Raw genomic sequence first — 18,240 nt, 5'->3', positions numbered from 1 at the left:
CTACGTGTGCTTACACATTAGAAGAGGGCACCAGATCTATTACAGACGGATGTGAGCCCCCATGTGGTTGCTGGGAATTGAACTCAGGACCTTTGGAAGAACAGCCAGTGCTCTTAACTTCTGAGCCATCTCTCCAGCCCATGATTCCCCATTCTAAAAAAGATTCTACTAAGACTCAAAATGAAGTAAACCATCATGCTAACCCATCAAAACCCATTAAAATGATGTTCTAATTATGCTTTCAATTGATGTTCACTGATTAATACACAAGTTTTAGTATATAAACATGGTTAATGTAAAGCATACGGTGATAAGGAATTATATTCTTATTCCAGAAATCAATTTACACCAAGAACCTTACCTCCTGCATACATGACAGCCAGCATGATGGATGATATCCATGCGACTTTACTGTGTCCAGCACGAAATATTTCCTGAATATCTTTGAAGAATACTGTGACAGATTTGGGGAAGGCATATGAAAATCCAATGGAGATAAAGGATGCCCCAACTACCACCCAACCCCAACCTCCATCAGGAGGAAGGGGATGTGGAGGTGGCACAGCAGTCGGTGCTGGCATTTCTGCACTTCTGCTGGAGACTAAGGTAACCTATGGAAAAAAAAATGACAACAGTTCATGTTATATTTTGGGGTTTGTGCATTACCTTGATAGTTTTAAAAATGTCATTCTCATTGTAACTATAATATGATGTTTTATTAATATATTTGATGCTCTTATACTTGGCAGATTATTAGAAAATCAACATTAAAACTGTCAGTACACAGCCTTGATTATTAAGAGGTGAAATCTGAATGCACATAATTATGGGAAGAAAATATTTGGGCATGAAGGTAGGAATCTAGGTGTAATCTGAAACACCAAGAGGAAAGGTAAACCACTACACTTCAAAGGAAAATGCTTTCCTCTGTGCGTGTGCAGGGTGTGCGTGTGTGTGTGTGTGTGTGTGTGCAGGTTGATGTGGTATTTTCCTGAAGTGGTCTCCACGTGATTCATCTAGAAAGGGTCTTCCACGGAATCAAGATCTTGCTGACATAACTCCTCTCAGGGGGCTAACTCAACAAAGATTCTCTTCATTCTGCTTCCCTGGCACTGGGGCTATACGCACAGATTATTTATTTATTTAGTGTGGATTCTAAAGGACTCAACTCAGGTCCTCACAATTTTGTGGCAAGCACTTAAAACGGAGCCATCAGCAAATCACAAGAATATTACTCAGCTATTAAAAACAAGGAAATCATGAAATTTGCAAGCAAATGTATGGAACTAGAAAATATCATCCTGAGGTATCCCAGAAGCAGCAAGATACACATGGTATATATTCACTTATAAGTAGATAGGATAAACATACTAAAATCTATAGTCCTAAAGAAGCTAAACAGGAAGGATTACTGTAGGGACGATGCTCAATCCTCATTATGAAGGGCAAACAGGACAGACACTGGAAGCAGGAAAAGAAAGCAAACAGGACAGGAGCCTACCACAGAGGACCTCTGAAAGGTTCTGCAGATCAAGGTACCAAGGTACCAAAGGAGATACTGAGACTCATAGCCAAGTTTTGGGCATCGGGCATGGGATTTTATGAAAGAAGGGGGAGATAGAAAGATGTGGAGGGGACAGGAGCTCCACAAGCAGACCAACAAAAGGGGGGGGGGCTCAGAGGCCCTTGCAAAACCTATACCTCAAACAGGACCATGCATGGAGAGAACCTAGAACCCCTGCACAGATGTAGCACATCTGAGTCTCAGTCTCCAAGTGGGTTCCCTAGTAATGGGAACAGGGGCTGTCTCTGGCATGAACTCAGTGGCTGACTCTTTGGTCACCTCCCCTGGGGGGCATGCAGCCTTGCAAGGACACAGAGCAAGACTATTCCCTGGTGAGACCTGATAGGCTAGGGTCAGAGGGAAGGGGAGGAGGACCTCCCCTATCAGTGAACTAGGGGTGGGGGGCATGGGGGAGAAGAGGAAGGGAGGGTGGAATAGGGAGGATATAAAGGAGGGGGCTACAGCTGGGATACAAAGTAAATAAATTGTAATAAGTAACAAATAAATGGAAACAAAAACTAAAATGAATAATATCTTAATATGAAAGGTTACCCTCCCAAATTTAGGGCTTTAAATAACTTCTACCAGCTACATAGATAATGTGCTTTTTTGTTGAGTAGTGGAGAAAAGGCTCTTAATGTATACATACCTAAGAACACTTAAATTCTCTCCTGTTCAAAGAAATGATGCAGAGTTTAATATGTAAGAAACTATACAAAATGGGATCCTTGCCTCCACATCCTCTCAGAGTACAGATATTGTGTTGAAATGAAGAAGAAATAGTCACATTTCTGTGAAGAACGTATGTGTGTGTATACATATATTTATTTATATGCATACACATACACACACACACACACACACATATATATGTCAAATGTTTTCCAAAATTAGCTTCTAGGTTAGTTTATTTCCTTAAGTTATTTCTCATTTTTGTAAAAATGTTGATGATTTTAACACACACACATACATGTAAGTATATACTTCAGGTGCAAAGAATGATTTTTAAGTGTCTACATTCAATTTAGAATAACTCAACTGCCTTCAATTTAATTCAACACTCATATCATTTAGCGTCCATTACCCTGTGTGTTTGTGTGTGTGTTTGTGTGGTGTGTTGAGAATACCTAAAGTCTATTGCTGTACAGAGCTCAGAGCATACAGTCAGCGCTGTGATAGAGCTAAGTGTGCAAAAACACTGTACTCACAGATGCACAGTTGCAGCTCTGTGTCTTTGGCCAGCACCTCTTTCTGAATACCTCCTTCTTTTTGATCTCCCACCTAAGAAAACCACACTCTATGCTTGTTGTCTACGATTTCAGTTTTATTTCCTTTTTAATTATTATCATTTATTACAATTGATTCACTTTGTATCCCAGCTGTAGCCCCCTCCCTCATTTCCTCCCAATCCCTCCCTCCCTCCCTCCCTCCTATGCCCCTCCCCTAGTTCACTGATAGGGGAGGTCCTCCTCCCCTTCCATCGGACCCTCGCCTATCAGGTCTTTCCAGCACTGGCTGCATTGTCCTCCTCTGTGGCTTGCTAAGGCTGCTACCACCTCAAGGGGAGGTGATCAAAGAGCCAGCCACTGAGTTCATGCCAGAGAAAGCCCCTGTTCCCCTTACTAGAGACCCCACTTAGAGACTGAGCTATGGGCTATATCGGAGCCAGGGTTTTAGGTCCTCTCCATGCATTTTCCTTGGTTGAGGTGTCAGTCCCTGCAGGACCTCAGGGCTCAGATTTTACAGTTCTTTTGGTCTTCTTTTGAAGCTCTTGATAAAACAAAATCCTTCAGTATTTTTCTTTTGGGGGTCAGAGATATATGTTTCAGTCTAATGTTTGGCGTAACATCCTCTGTGTACTCATGCACCTCCATAAAGATGACTGCACCCCACATGCTTTTGCAAGGTAAAATAATAGTACCTTATCGGTACTAATTATAATTAATTATAAGACAAGGGTCCACAAGATTTTATTGTAAAGGACAAATTAATACTGTAAGGTTTCCTGGATACATGGTCTGTTTATCCAAATTGAATTTTAATGTCATTGACTACATTGACACAATTGTGCATGATTTTTCAACAAAGCTTTCTTTACAAACAAGTTGGATAACTGCAGTTTAATGATGACTATAATAGATATTAACGAATAAAACCCAGAAGAGAAAAACACTCAGTCTAAAAGTTATTATTAAAAATCATACATATTTATTTTCATTATTGTTCTATATGAATATTTGCCTGATTAAATGGTAATGTAATTTTATGAATCCCAGAGATACACCTGCAATTTTATGAGTTATTTTATTATTTTTATTGGTTGTCTCATAAATCTTTTGTAGCTATACTAGTTTTAGACAATATAGAAAATATATGAAGTATAAATCATAACTTAAAAAATCATAAAAACTCAATTTTTGATTGACACTATGGTTAATAGAAAATTTATTTTATTTTATATTGTATTCTTTTCTTTTTAAATGTGTGCTAAATAGATTGCTTGGTCATATGATGATAAATTTTTAAAGCAATCTGAAAATACAGTTTTAGAAGAATTTAAGAAATGAATGAAATACGTGACTTCCAATTCTATTTGAGAGAGTAGGTAGTGAGACATCAGTATAACAACATTTTAATGGTATTGAAAAGTGAAATTCCTTCAATCCTTTAATATTCCCCCAAAGGTAAAGCATAATAAGTAATTCCAAACTAACTAGAGAGAAAAGAGGGAGAGGAGGTGGGGGTTAGATCCAAAGAGAATATTGACATGCAGTTCAAATTGGAGCCAGCGAGACACCTTCCCGCAGTTAGAGGTACTCACAACCAATCCTGGAGCCTAAGTTCAGTGCCAGGAAACAACATGGTGGAAGTGGAGAAAATTCCTGAAGGCTGCCCTCCACCTTTACCCTCCACACGTGTACCACAGCAGACAGACAGCCAGCCAGACACACACACACACACATACACACACACACATACCCTCACACAGAGAGAGACAGACAGACACACACACACACCTACACACAGAGCAGAGAGAGACAGACACACACACACACACCTACACACAGAGAGAGACAGACAGATAGACACACACACCTACACACAGAGAGAGACAGACAGACACACACACCTACACACAGAGAGAGACAGACAGACACACACACACACCTACACACAGAGAGAGACAGACAGCTAGACACACACACACCTATACACAGAGACAGACAGACACACACACACACAGAGACAGACAGACAGACAGACACACCTACACACAGAGAGACAGACAGACACACACACACACCTACACACAGAGAGAGACAGACACACATACACAGAGACAGACAGACAGACATACACACACCTACACACAGAGACAGACAGACAGACACACACACACAGAGACAGACAGACAGACAGACACACCTACACACAGAGAGAGACAGACAGACACACACACACCTACACACAGAGAGAGACAGACACACACACACAGAGACAGACAGACAGACATACACACACCTACACACAGAGAGAGACACACACCTACACACAGAGACAGACAGACAGACACACACACACAGAGACAGACAGACAGACAGACACACCTACACACAGAGAGAGACAGACAGACACACACATACACACATAGAGCGACAGACAGACACATACACACACAGACACAAATGAATTTTATATTTTTGTTTGTGAGCCTAGCCTGTGTCTTTGTGTCTATATCTGTTTCTTGTGCTTTATCTTTGACTCCTCATTTTTTTTCCTGTTGGCTTCTTTGTTTTGTCCTATTCAGAGTTTTCTGCTTTTATTTTTTGTTATTTTAGTATATATGTATATATATATATATATATTCTCTTTTTTAATATATATTTGTTTTCTAGTTAGAAAGTGCAAGAAGGGATATGAATTTAAGGTGGGTAGGGAATATGTGGGAATCTGGGGGAAGGAAAACCATAATTAGAATATAATGTAAAAATTTATTTTTAATTTTAAAATAAAATAAATTAAAATTTAAAACATTTAAATTTACTCATCTTTTATGCTACTGACCGACCTAAATGTATAATATTCAAATTAATTTATAATGTAATTTTTGGTATATAAAAGTGATGTGGATAAGAGGATATACCACAGTAAATTTTGAATCCTTGTTATTGCTAAATAAGTCCTTATTATCTACAGTGAGCACTTATTAGTCAATTTAGTTTCCATAGAAATCCTTTGATACTCTTTTTTTTATAAAAGACAAATTTCAGAAATACTACGAAACTTGGCCTGATCTAACTAATAACTGCTGGAGCTAAAGTAATCTACATGGAATCAGAAGTAAGACTACTTGATTATGTCCTCAGAGAGCAAAATAAGCCAAAGAAAAACCTCTTGACATTTTTATTATATTCTGTGTCTAAATATCTGTGTGGATTGAAACAGTCAAGACCAATTGCATTTCAAAATATTAATAGCCTGAAAATTTCTTCCCATAGAAATTGGACGGCTTGATCTTAAACATTCCCCAGTGTGGCAATGATGAAGGTCACTGGCCTTTGGTGGTGTTGGGAAATGGTTAAATCTTAACTTGTGGAACTAATGGAAGGCAGGACCCTAGAGTGTGCTTTTCTGGAGAACTCTGGCACTGTAGCCATATCTTTCTTTATGGTTCCCACTGCCAGTATCTTTGGTACAAGGCATCTCATCCTCCATTGCCACATCGTTCTCACTGGAAGCAACAAGGCTTAGAACTTCTGAAACACCAGATAAAAAGAAATCTTCCCTCCGTTCATGAAGCAATTTGTCACAGTGGTAAAAATTTGACTAGCACAGGGTTGCTTTGTTATATCAAAACTATTTTGTAACAGTTACCTCTGAAACATCCCTCCAGGAGAGAGGCAAGAGATGTATGAGACTCAAGAGGTTAGCAAACTTCACAAATCAGGGAAAGCTGATACCCTTATAGGGGGCCCTAGCCAAGGATACAGAGATGGGTAAACTGCCTGTGCAAGAGCAAGACACACTGACCAATGAAGCTAAGAGGAGACTCTGAGACCTGCCAGGAAGCTCCTGGGGTGGGCTTTCAGGGGACAAAACTTCTTAGTAATCAACTTTACACCAGTAACTCACCCACAAAATCCCAATGGATCAACAGCTTGGACTCTGGTGAGATTGTTACTTTGGTCTGTAAGGGGTCTCATTTCAAAAGTGAGTAGGAGTGTGTGTGTGTGTGTGTGTGTGTGTGTGTGTGTGTGTGTGTGTGCGCGCGCCTATGATATTTCTCTAGGGGGAATGAAATCTCTCTCACAACAAAAGCCTACTAAAATGTTAAAGAAACCAGAAACAAGATAGGAGGTTGATACATAGACAAATGATGCTTGTAAAGTGGATATTGGTTTTTAGTGGAAAACACTGTATTAGGTTTATATTCTATCAAGGTTACAAATTAGCGAAAATCAAACACGTATGTTTGTCAAGAATTACTTTTAAAAGGTGTATATGTTTACAGTGTGTTACAATCTTTGTTTAAATTGTTTCTTGTTGGAAATTATTCTAATTATCTCTCCTAATACTTGATTTACTAGATCTTAAAGTATCCCAATTTCTGTATGATCATCAATTTACAATATGTGAGTACCAAAAACAGTGTCTTTAAAAATGCATAATACTTAAAGAATGCAGGAAAAGATGAATTGTGAACATTCTTTAAATAAATAGAAGACAGTGATGGGCCTTGGAAGTTGTTTTAAGAATTTGGACTTACCACGTTTTTTTAAATTAAATTGAGAACTTACCAATTTCCTTCTTGCTTGAAATTAAAAAAAAAAAAAAAAAGAAAGAAAAGAAAACCCAGACAATCACTGAGGAAATACCAAAAGGCATCTGTAGAGTAAACAGCTTTGTCTTGTGTTTGTAGCCACAGTTAAAAGGAGTAAAGACCTGGCCCTGTAATTTTCCAGCATGCAGAATGGAAACTAAACAGTCTTTCATTACTAATCCATGGTTTCAAATGATTATAGTCCTTATCCCCTCCTCTATGTCAGGACACCGGACTCACAGCCCCCACCAACTCCACCTACTACCACAACCTGCCAGAGGGACACAGGCTCCTTTTCATCATGGCTCCTTTGAGACCCACTTGTCCTTTGCTTGCATGTTCTGGCCACTTCTGGGCTAGGATATCAGACACCCCCACTCCAGTCACTTCAGCTGCTGGAGGACGAGTCCCTATAACCGGCCATAGGATCCTCAGGATTATCTACAAACATTTCCCCACTCAGCATATGTCTGTTCCACATGTCTGGGTTGAGGCGGGACCATTTCTGATATTCCATTGAAACATCATCACTGGGTTAGCACAGTACTGAACTCTGAGCCCCATTCAACTGATCTACAACCTGGCAAGTGAAGGTAATAGGAAATCAATATCTAAATACTCACTCAAAAAAAAAAAAAAAGAAAGAAAAGAAAAGAAAACACAATTTCCCTACAAATAAACACTACTAAAGACCAGATTGATATGTTTAGGTCCCAACACAAGAAACAAGCGACATTCTCAACAACACAATAGTCTCTGCTAAATATCAGTGCTCCTACTTAAATCCTACACAAAGAACTATAGCCAATTGAAGAAAGCTGGAACTGGGAGAGGTGATCTCAGGGCGGGGGTCAGGGCGGAGGGTACACCATTTGTCCAGTGCCAAAAATACAGTTGGCAGTGCCCTGAAAGCATACAGGTAGCCTTATGCAGGGAAACACTTTTATTTAGGCATCTACATCATGTGTAAGTATGCATGCAGTAACAATTAGTGAAAAGAGAGAGGCTATGAACTTGGAGAATGGAGGGCTGAATGGGAGGATTTGGAAGAAGAAAGGGAGAAATGTTTTAATTATGATCTCAGAAAATAAAATTACATTAAATAACAGAAACATAGTGGTCTCATAGTAATATTCCCTGAGAAAAACAACTTAGATGCTATACAAAACACTGAATTCAAAATATCAACAGTTAGCACAAAAAGCTCAAAGAGAGTATGAATAAATGCTATAGTGAAGACCATGAAACACAGAGTTCAATTAAATAGTGAGAAATATTTAAGACTATAACTTAATAAAGAGTAGCTATGAAAAAAGCCAAAAAAATAAAATTTGAAATGAAAAAAAAATCTGGAATTCAAACAAACAAACAACAATAACAACAACAACAAAAAAAATCAGGAAAGTATCAGTAATAGATTGGGCCAGGTGGAAAAGAGTGTATCTTAGCCATTCTGAATGGAGTGAGATGAAATCTCAAAATTATTTTAATCTGCACTTCTATAATTGCTAAGGATTATGAGTCCTTCTTTGAAGTATTATTTAGCCATTTAGAATTCTGTGTAGATTGTTAGGTATCTTTCAGTTGGATCATTTATTTCCTTAACTGATTCTTTCTCTTTCTTTCATTCCTTTCTTAATTTCTTTTTCTTTCATTCCTTTCTTAATTTCTTTTTCTTTCTTCTTTGTCTTTCTTTTCTTTCTTTCCTCTCTTTCTTTCTTTCTTCCTTTCTTTCTTTCTTTCTTTCTTTCTTTCTTTCTTTTTCTTTCTTTCTTATTTTTCTCCTCTTCCTCTCCCTCCTCCTCTTCTTTGTATATTCTGGATATTAATCCTCTGATTGATATATAGCTGGCAAAGATTCTCCTCTGCTTTTTGGTTTTTCTTTTTTTTTTTCCCTTAGCTTTAATACAATTTTAGTTTTTATGAGGTCTCAGTTGTCAGTTTGGGGCATTAACTCCTTTATTAATGGAGTTCTTTTTGCAAAGTTCTCTGCTAGACCCATGTCTCATAGGGTTTTGTCTAGCTTTGCCTTTTGTTACTGTTCTGCTACTGTTTTTAAGTGTCCTACTAGTAGTTTTAGTGTTTCAGGTTTCAGATCATTGATCCATTTGAATCTAATTTATGTGCAGGATGATAGATATAGATCTAATTTCATTATTTTTTACGTGGACATCCAGTTTCCCAGCAATATTTGTTGCAGTTAATTACTTTTCTCCTGAGTTCTTTTTGTCTCTATGTTAAAAATCAGATGGTTGTAGTTATGTGTACTTATATTTGGGTCTTCTCTTTTGTTCCATTAGTCTACATTTCTGTTTTTCTGACAGTAATGTATTGTTTTTATTACCATTGTTCTAAACTATACCTTGAAGTCTGGAATAACAATCCATCTAGTATTATTCTTTTTACTCAGGATTGCTCTTGCTGTATCTTTGGAAGAATTGAGGACATTACCGTCTCTGACATAAACTGATTGGCCAGCTCTTTGGTCACCTCCCCCTGAGGGGGGAGCAGCCTTACCAGGCCACATAGGAAGACAATACAGCCATTCCTGATGAGATCTAATAGACTAGGATCAGAAGGAAGGAGAGAAAGACTTCCCCTAACAGTGGACTAGTGGAGGGGCATGCATAGAGAAGAGGCAGGGAGGGATAGGGAAGGGAAGTGGGAGGGAGCTACAGTGGGGATACAAAGTGAATAAAGTGTAATTAATAAAAATAAAACAAACAAAAAAAAAAAAACAAAAAACAAAACCAGGGGCTGGTGAAATGGCTGGGAGGTTAAGAGCACTGGCTGCTCTTACAGAGGTCCCAAGTTCTATTCCCAGCAACCACATGGTGGCTCCCAACCATCTATAGGAAGATGTGGTGCCCTCTTCTGGTAAGCAGGCACACATGCAGGAAGAATGCTGTATAAATAATAAATAAATATATAAATCTTTAAAAAAATAAAAATTAAAAAAATATAAATAAAAATAATTATTGAAATCTGTGGGCATATTGCAATCATTTTGATGTTTTCTTTTGGTTTATACTCTTAGTCATGGTTTGTTTTCATGAAACTATGGCTTTGTTTTCTTTCTAGAGTCTACTGGCTACACTTGTTCCTATCCTCAGTTCGGAATATTGCTTCCAGTATTCCTTTAGAACTTTTGTTTGATGTTAAATTTTTTGGTTGTTTGAATCATGAAAAATTTCTCTCTCTTCTTTAACTATGACAGGTAATTTTTCTGGGTGTATTGTCTAAATTGACAGGCATAGTATTTTAGAATCGATGAGCATCTGGCGCCCTGGTTTTGGAGTTTTTATTAAAAATCATCTTTCATTCTCATTGGTTTTGCTTAATATGTGACTTGAGTATTTTTTTCTCTTTTAAGCTTTCAGTATTCTTTGTTTTGTATATTGAGTGTTTTGACTATGATATATTGTGGGGTGTTTCTTTTTGGCCTTGTCTAGGTGGGGTTCGGTGTTGTGCTTACATTTTTATGGTTATATCTTTCTTTAGTTTGGGGAAGCTTTCTTTTATGAACTTGTTAGAGACCTGGTCAAAACAACTGAGCTGGGATTCGTTCTTTTATGGCTATAGTTTTACAATTGACGATTTTATGGTGTCCTGCATTCCTGTATGCTCCCATCCTGTGCTTATTAACATCTTTTATTTTCTTTGCTTATTTCATGGAGCTCATATGCTTGATTCATTCTACTTGTAAGGCTTTCCCAGAATTTTCTAATTAGGATATTGAGCTTTAATTCTAGTGCATAGGAAGCTAACAGACGAAAAACAAATACTTTCCAGCTATATATCTGACAGAAGATTAGTATCTAGAATATATAAACACAGTAAAAGGGGCAAACATCAAGAAAAAATAACAGAGAGGCACAGAGTTAAACAGAGAACTCTCAAAAGGTGAGTGTCTAAAAAATAATTTTTTTAAATTTTACTTTTTCTTATCAGTTACATTTTATTAACTCTGTATCCAGCTGTATCCCACTCCCTCATTCCCTCCCAATCCCACCCTTCTTCCCTCATCTCCACCATGCCCCTTTCCAAGTCCACTGATGGGGGGGACCTCCTCCCCATTCATCTGATCATGTTTTATCAGGTTTCTTCAGGACTGGCTGCAAAGTCCTCCTCTGTGTCCTAACAGGACTGCTCCTCCCTTGGGGGTTGGGAGGTCAAAGGGCCAGCCATTGAGTTCCTGTTATAAATAGTCCTTGTTCTCCTCACTATGGGAAACCAATTGGTTACTGAGCTACCACAGGCTACATCCAAGCAGAGGTTCTAGGTTATATCCATACATGGTTCTTGGTGGAGTGTCAGTCTCAGAAAAGACCCTGTGCCCAGATATATTTGGTCCTTGTGGAGCTCCTATCCTTTCCCCATCATACTAACTCCCCTTCTTTCATATGATTCCCTGTACTCTGCCGAAGGTTTGGTTATGAGTCTTTGTATCTGCTTTGAAAACACTGCTAGTTAGAGTCTTTCAGATGCCTTCAGTAGACTCCTGTCATATGTTCAATGCACATCCCAAATGTCTTTCTAAATGAGGATTGATCATCTTACCCCATGTCTGCTCTCTTGATTATCATTTTTAGGTGTATAGATTTCATTATGTTTATCATATCTTATAGGTCTATATAAGCGAGTATATACCGTGATTATCTTTCTCCTTCTGGGATATTTCACTCAGAATGATCTTTTCTAGATCCCACCATTTGCCTGCAAATTTCATGATTTCCTCCTTTTTGATTGCTGAGTAGTATTCCATTGTGTAATAATACCACAATTTCTGTATCCATTCCTCCGTTGATGGACATCTGGGTTGTTTCCAGGTTCTGGCTATTACAAGTAAAGCTGCTATAAACATGGTTGAGCAAGTATCCCTTTTGTATACTTGAGCAAAGTTTGGGTATATACCTAGCAGTGGTATAGCTGGGTCTTGAGGAAGCACTATTCCTAATTGTCTGAGATAGTGCCAGATTGACTTCCAAAGTGGTTGTACCAGTTTACATTCCTACCAGCAGTGGAGGAGGGTTCCCCTTTCTCCACAACCTCTCCAGCATGTGTTGTCACTGGAGTTTTTCATCTTGGCCATTCTGATGGGTGTAAGGTGAAATCTCATGGTCATTTTGATTTGCATTTCCCTGATGGCTAATGAGGTTGAGCATTTCTTTAAGTGTTTCTCTGCCATTCGATATTCCTCTGTCGAGAATTCTCTGTTTAGCTCTGTTCCCCATTTTTTAATTGGATTACTTGGTTTGCTGCTTTTCAGCTTCTTTAGTTTTTGTATATACTGGATATTAGTCCTCTGTCAGATAAAGGGTTAGTGAAGATTCTTTCCCAATCTGAAGGCAGTCGTTTTGTTTTGATGACAATGTCCTTTGCTTTACAGAAGCTTTTCAGTTTCATGAGGTCCCATTTCTTGATGGTCGCTCTTAGAGCCTGTGTTGTTGGTGTTCTGTTCAGGAAGTTGTCTCCTGTGCCAATGAGTTCTAGGCTGTTCCCCACTTTTTCTTCTAACAGATTTAGAGTATCTGGTTTTATGTTGAGGTCTTTGATCCACTTGGACTTTGTTTTTGCAGGGTGATAAATAAGGATCTATTTTCATTTTTCTGCATGTAGACATCCAGTTGGACCAGCACCATTTGTTGAAGATGCTGTCTTTTTTCCATTGAATGGTTTTGGCTTCTTTGTAAAAAGTTGAGTATTCATAGGTGTGTGGGTTTATTTCTGGGTCTTCTATTCGGTTCCATTGATCCTCCTTTCTGTTTTTATGCCAATACCATGCAGTTTTTAAAGAAATAATTTTAAATTATCAAATCCTTATCCTAGAAAATTAAATTGAAATGCTAACTAAAATAGCTTTGAAATTTCATCTTACCCTGGTCAAAATGGCAAGAAAAAAACAACGTTGAATGCTGGTGTGGGCATGGAGGAAGAAAACACTTACTCCAGGTGAGAGGAGTCACTTTGACAATCACTGTGGAAGTATGGAGGTCCTCAAAAAGGCTAGAAATAGAGCCACCACGTGATTCAGCTGTGCCACTGTCAGCACACACACAAAGCATTCTGTCTTACTTCTGAGATACTTGCTTATCAGCTATACTGTAATCATGATAGCCAGGAAATTGAAACTGCCTAACTATTCATCAATGAATGCATAGAATATGGTACATTTATAAAGTGGAATGTTATTCACCTGTAAGAAAGAAAAAAAAATGTGAAATTTACATGACACTGTAAACAAATCATTCTGAATCGGTCAGCCCAGGTACAGAATGAAAAATAGCTCCTGTTTTCTCTCACCTAAGGATGTTAGCTTTTAGTATGTAGATGTGCAAATCTCATGTGGTATACCCACAGAGGTGAGAAAATTAGTAAAGCGTCATGGCAGGAGGGAGTTTTCAAGAAGACAGAGCACAGTGAAATAAGTGGGGAGGAGGAGCAGTGGTGTTGGCCAGTGAGGTCGTACAGACCTTCAAATATTAAAGTCTTCTGTGATTCCTCTTGGCTACTCTCTAGAACTTCATGGTAAGACTGAGACTGAAGATGTCACATACTTGAATCATAGATACAGAGAAACCAAGTTGGTATGAACCTGAGAGTTTCTTCCCTACTATCTTTCATAGCACTTGAAGGAAAGATGCATACTACCAGAGAAAAGTTATTGTCAATCTTATCTAGCTCTAAACTCTACAAGCTACAGTAACCAGCTTCCAGAAAAGAAAAGTATGCCCTCGGGTGCAGCAGAGCCACAGATAACATGAGAAAAACCAATCACTTTCTTGTTGGGTTTTGTCTTGTTGGATTCATGGCACACTCCAGAATATGCAATATACATCTACCAGTTATTGGGGCTGAGAACCTATAGACTGACAGATTGTAGGCCATGGAGGGGAACTTTCTGCTGGAACTCAACTAATGGTTCATAGAATTACAGTCCTAAACCTGTGAGCCTTGGAAATCAGCATGTCCCAAAAACCACTTCTTGCTTACTAGCAGCTGGAGTTGATCAACAATCAAGATTCCATCTGAACACACATATTCCTTCATGATGTTTTTCCTTGTGAACAATTCTGTAATATTCTATGCACTTGGAAGCTGTTACATTTTGCCCCTTTTAATTGTAAGTATGACCAAAAGGACCAGAAACAAAAGTATACACTTACCTGTCGTCAGATGACCACTTTAGCAGACTTCTTTGGGTGGTGTGCAGAATATTTAAGCCTCGTCACTTTAAGTTGACGTGCAATATTTGAAGACAATATGCTAGCAGAGGTAGTGTAGACTCCAGATTACCTAAAGAAAATTTTTAAAAAAGGAATTAAATGGGAATTAATCTACCCCAATAATTTTGCACATCTTTTATAAATAAAATAATTGAAAAATACGTGTGTATTCATAGATCAATGTAATGAAAATCCACTAATTTAGTCACTAAGGCATGGCTAAATTGATCAAATATATATTTATGAGAAGCCAAAACTTAAAAGTGCAAGGTAAAGAAGAGTCAATTTCTTTAAAAAACTGACAATGGATCATAGGACCAGGAGAGGTAGTTCAGTGGATAAAGCATGAGGAACTGAACCCAACTCCCAGCATAAGTGTACACAGGCCAGCATACAGTATTCTCTTATGATTCTCAGACGTGGAGCCAGGAAGATCCCTCAGGCTTGCAAGGAAGCCAGTCTAGATGGACAGATGATCCTAGTGAGAGGCTCTGTATCAAAACCAATACGGGCAGCACCCGAAAATGACACTAGGCATTCGCCTCTAGCCTCCAGCTACACGACACACAAATCAACCTGGACATCCACAGACACGCCAATAATAGATCATACAAAGAATGTCATAACAAACAAAATTGAAAGCTACCACTCTTTATATCCATTTAAATAATTTGATGCTAAATTGTGTGTGTGTGTGCAAATAAGATTTAACAAAATAATCCTAGAAAAATATTCTCAATAATACAGGTTTAACCACATGACACAATAGAAGGCAATAATAAATACTTTAGAAATCTGTTTCAGAATTCAAATTTCCTAATTGGGTATGTATATCTAATAAATTAAATATCTTTAATCAAGATATAAACCTCAATATGGTACTGAATATATAAACTTTGGTATGACAGATAATCTTTGACCAGATTAAGCATAAGAAAAAGTGAAAACTAGATTCTTCCAATTAAATAAGCAGTTACCTGCTTTGGCTCTAGGACTACCTGTTCAAAGAAGACATCATGACCATCGGGTCAAGGGTGCTTCTGTAAAAGGATGAAGGATGTGTGGAGACAATAAAGAGAGCTAAGGAGTGAGAAAGTCACTGATTGGATTTAAGAGATGGACAAAGAATTGAGTTAAAGGCTCCAAATTTCCCAACAGTGAAGTATTCATACTCAGTGGACTTCCAGGAGCTGCAGAAGAGGAGTTGATATCACCTCTGGTCCTACTGGAGTTTAGGGTTTTCATGGCTTTCAAAAGCTGGGTGAGACAGGAATTCCAGCCCACCCCAGGTAACCTGTCCATATCAGTACAGGAAATCTTTATATTGTTTGATTGTTGATGGTTAGATTCTTAAGAATATTCAAAGTTCTCTTTCACTCCACAATACAGAACATCAGCACATTCTTTTACAAACTGTGAAGTTCCCTTGCTTTAATTTCAGAAACCTTAATCAGACAGGGTTGTATATAATCTTTAAAATTAAGGTCCTGAAATAATATAAGTAGCAAACAAAGGCCTAGATGAACTCAACAGTACCTGGGAGACTATGGGCTTCACTGTAATTCCTCCAGATTTTCTAGATTAAAGCAGGAACTCTCTTATATGTACCCAACATTGGCCTATGTACCACCTACGTAGAGTAATATGTTCCATAAAGAAAATCATGTAATCTCTTTGTTCTTTATTTTTTCATTCCTACACAAAACAATACAGCAATACCAAACTAATACACAGTATTTTAAGTTGAGGTGCCAACCATTCCAGTTGAACAACAGGAATTAAACAGAACCCAATTTTTTCTTTCCAACCTATAACTGAATCAAGATTGGAATCTAATTCTTAGTGGCTCTTTTACTGTTGTAAGTGGACTATATTTTAAATCCTATTGACTGATTTACTTTGACATATAGACAAGGAAGGTATCAATAGTGCATGGTCCTCAACATATGAGCCACACAAAACCTAGTTGTAGATGCAAACTCTTTTTTTTTTTTCAATGCAGTTTATTCAGGAACCTTGAACAATCATCTGACCCTGGGGAAAGCCAGCCCACAGCTTAAATAGCCTCTGGGTAGCCAACCCCAGCGTGCCATGTGGGCAATGCAGACAGGTCCACATACATGGAAGCAAGCCAGATCCTCAGCCTTAGCCAAATATGGAGTTGTTTGTGACAGAGAGCACTCACCATCGGGAAGGTGGAAGGCAGAAACCAGCTCCATCTTTAAGGTGCGGCATTACGCAGCTCTCTACAGTTCCCCCTTTTTGTTTTAGATGCAAACTCTTGATGCAGTTAAAATGACTCTGAGAATTCTAATTGAGGTTAAGGGTTAAGCTAAGTTTTTTGTTTTTTGGGTATTATTTTTCGAATTGGAAAATTAATTAAAATATACTAATGCATAATAAATCATGAAGAATTAGAAATAGATGCAACAATTGCAGTAGGCAGAATGGTGGCTATGTTCATGTCCCCGTTCCGAGGGACTGTAACAGTACCTCATATAGCAGAAATCTAAGAAGACTCTTGACAGTTTTTTCTGTACTATTGAGGTGAGATCTGCTTGCAATCACACTGTCCTCAGAACACTAGAGAAATGAAGTCTAGAGAGACAACGTGGGACAGGGACATGAAGATGCAAGCAAAACAGAAACTGAAGTGACCACAGAACAGAACACCAAATAGTGACAATGACCAGCAGAAGCCTGAGGAGGCACTGAGCTGATCCTTCTATACCTGTTTGGGGAGTTCTGTCACGCATGTCAGCCTCCATCCAGCACTATCTAGGTTTGAACTGTTTATACCATTAGGTAGGTAGTTTCCATATTTTCCTGGGAAATTCCCACAACTGTCTTGGGTAATTGTTTCTAAAAGCCATAAACATAGTGATTGGACTGTAAGGTTGTCCCTTACATAGACAATTACATAATTATACAAAGATACTTAAATAGACTTAAGGACAGTCATCTCAAAAGGACAAACTTTCATTCATTAAGAAAAGTGCTAATCCAATAATATGAAACAAAGAATGTAGAAGATCTGTATAAACGGATGACTGAAGCAAATGATAAGGGTTATAAACAGAAAAATGTGGTTCTATTTTATTTTATTAGCTTCATTTTAATTTTTATGTGTTACTGTTTTGCCTGCATGCATGAGTGTCCACCACATTCATGCAGGCTCCTTGGAGGCCAGGGAAAGTGTAGGATTCCCTGGGACTGGAATTACAGCCACCACATGGGAGTAGGAACTAAACCCAGTTCATCTACAAGAACAAGTGCTCTTAACTGCTGAGCCATCTCTCCACCCGGCTTCTCTGTGTTTTAAAATATGTACTGCACTGCTGTAGTGCTATAGTGTTCTGGCTGTGTGAACAATATCACAAAGTGTGGATCTACAGACACAGTCTAAGAATCAAGATTGCTGGCCACCCATCAAGATATGGCTGCCTCCATATCTTGTCTCTTGCTCCTCCTTCTCAAGTTTCATAAAATGGGCCTTGGACAGCTCAAGTACCTTCCTTTTGGATCTGACACAGCACAATTACCTTCTGGCATCTCCTTCATTTATCATCTATAACCTGGCATTAAAGAATGTTGATGAACCTAACTTGCATAGACAAAGTGCTTTTCAA

The 18,240-nt window shown here is 38.3% G+C and overlaps 1 protein-coding gene across 4 annotated transcripts in view; it reads right to left on the bottom strand.

Annotated features, from left to right (window-relative positions):
- The window catches only part of Slc16a7 (solute carrier family 16 member 7), a 165,501-nt gene that overhangs the window by 66,070 nt on the left and 81,191 nt on the right, over positions 1 to 18,240 (bottom strand). For all 4 annotated transcript variants that reach the window (XM_060370985.1, XM_060370984.1, XM_060370983.1 and 1 more), the window contains 2 exons: positions 14,552 to 14,681; positions 362 to 611 (listed from right to left, as the gene is read on the bottom strand). In XM_060370985.1, coding sequence (XP_060226968.1) covers positions 362 to 581 — 220 coding nt within the window. In that variant the 5' untranslated portion in view covers positions 582 to 611; positions 14,552 to 14,681. The remainder of the gene's footprint in view (positions 1 to 361; positions 612 to 14,551; positions 14,682 to 18,240) is intronic.

The sequence above is a fragment of the Meriones unguiculatus genome, chromosome 17 (genome assembly GCF_030254825.1).
Source record: "Meriones unguiculatus strain TT.TT164.6M chromosome 17, Bangor_MerUng_6.1, whole genome shotgun sequence".
NCBI classification, from domain to species: Eukaryota; Metazoa; Chordata; class Mammalia; order Rodentia; family Muridae; genus Meriones; species Meriones unguiculatus.
Note: the sequence above shows the minus strand (reverse complement) of the source record. Positions and strands in the feature narration are given on the sequence as shown.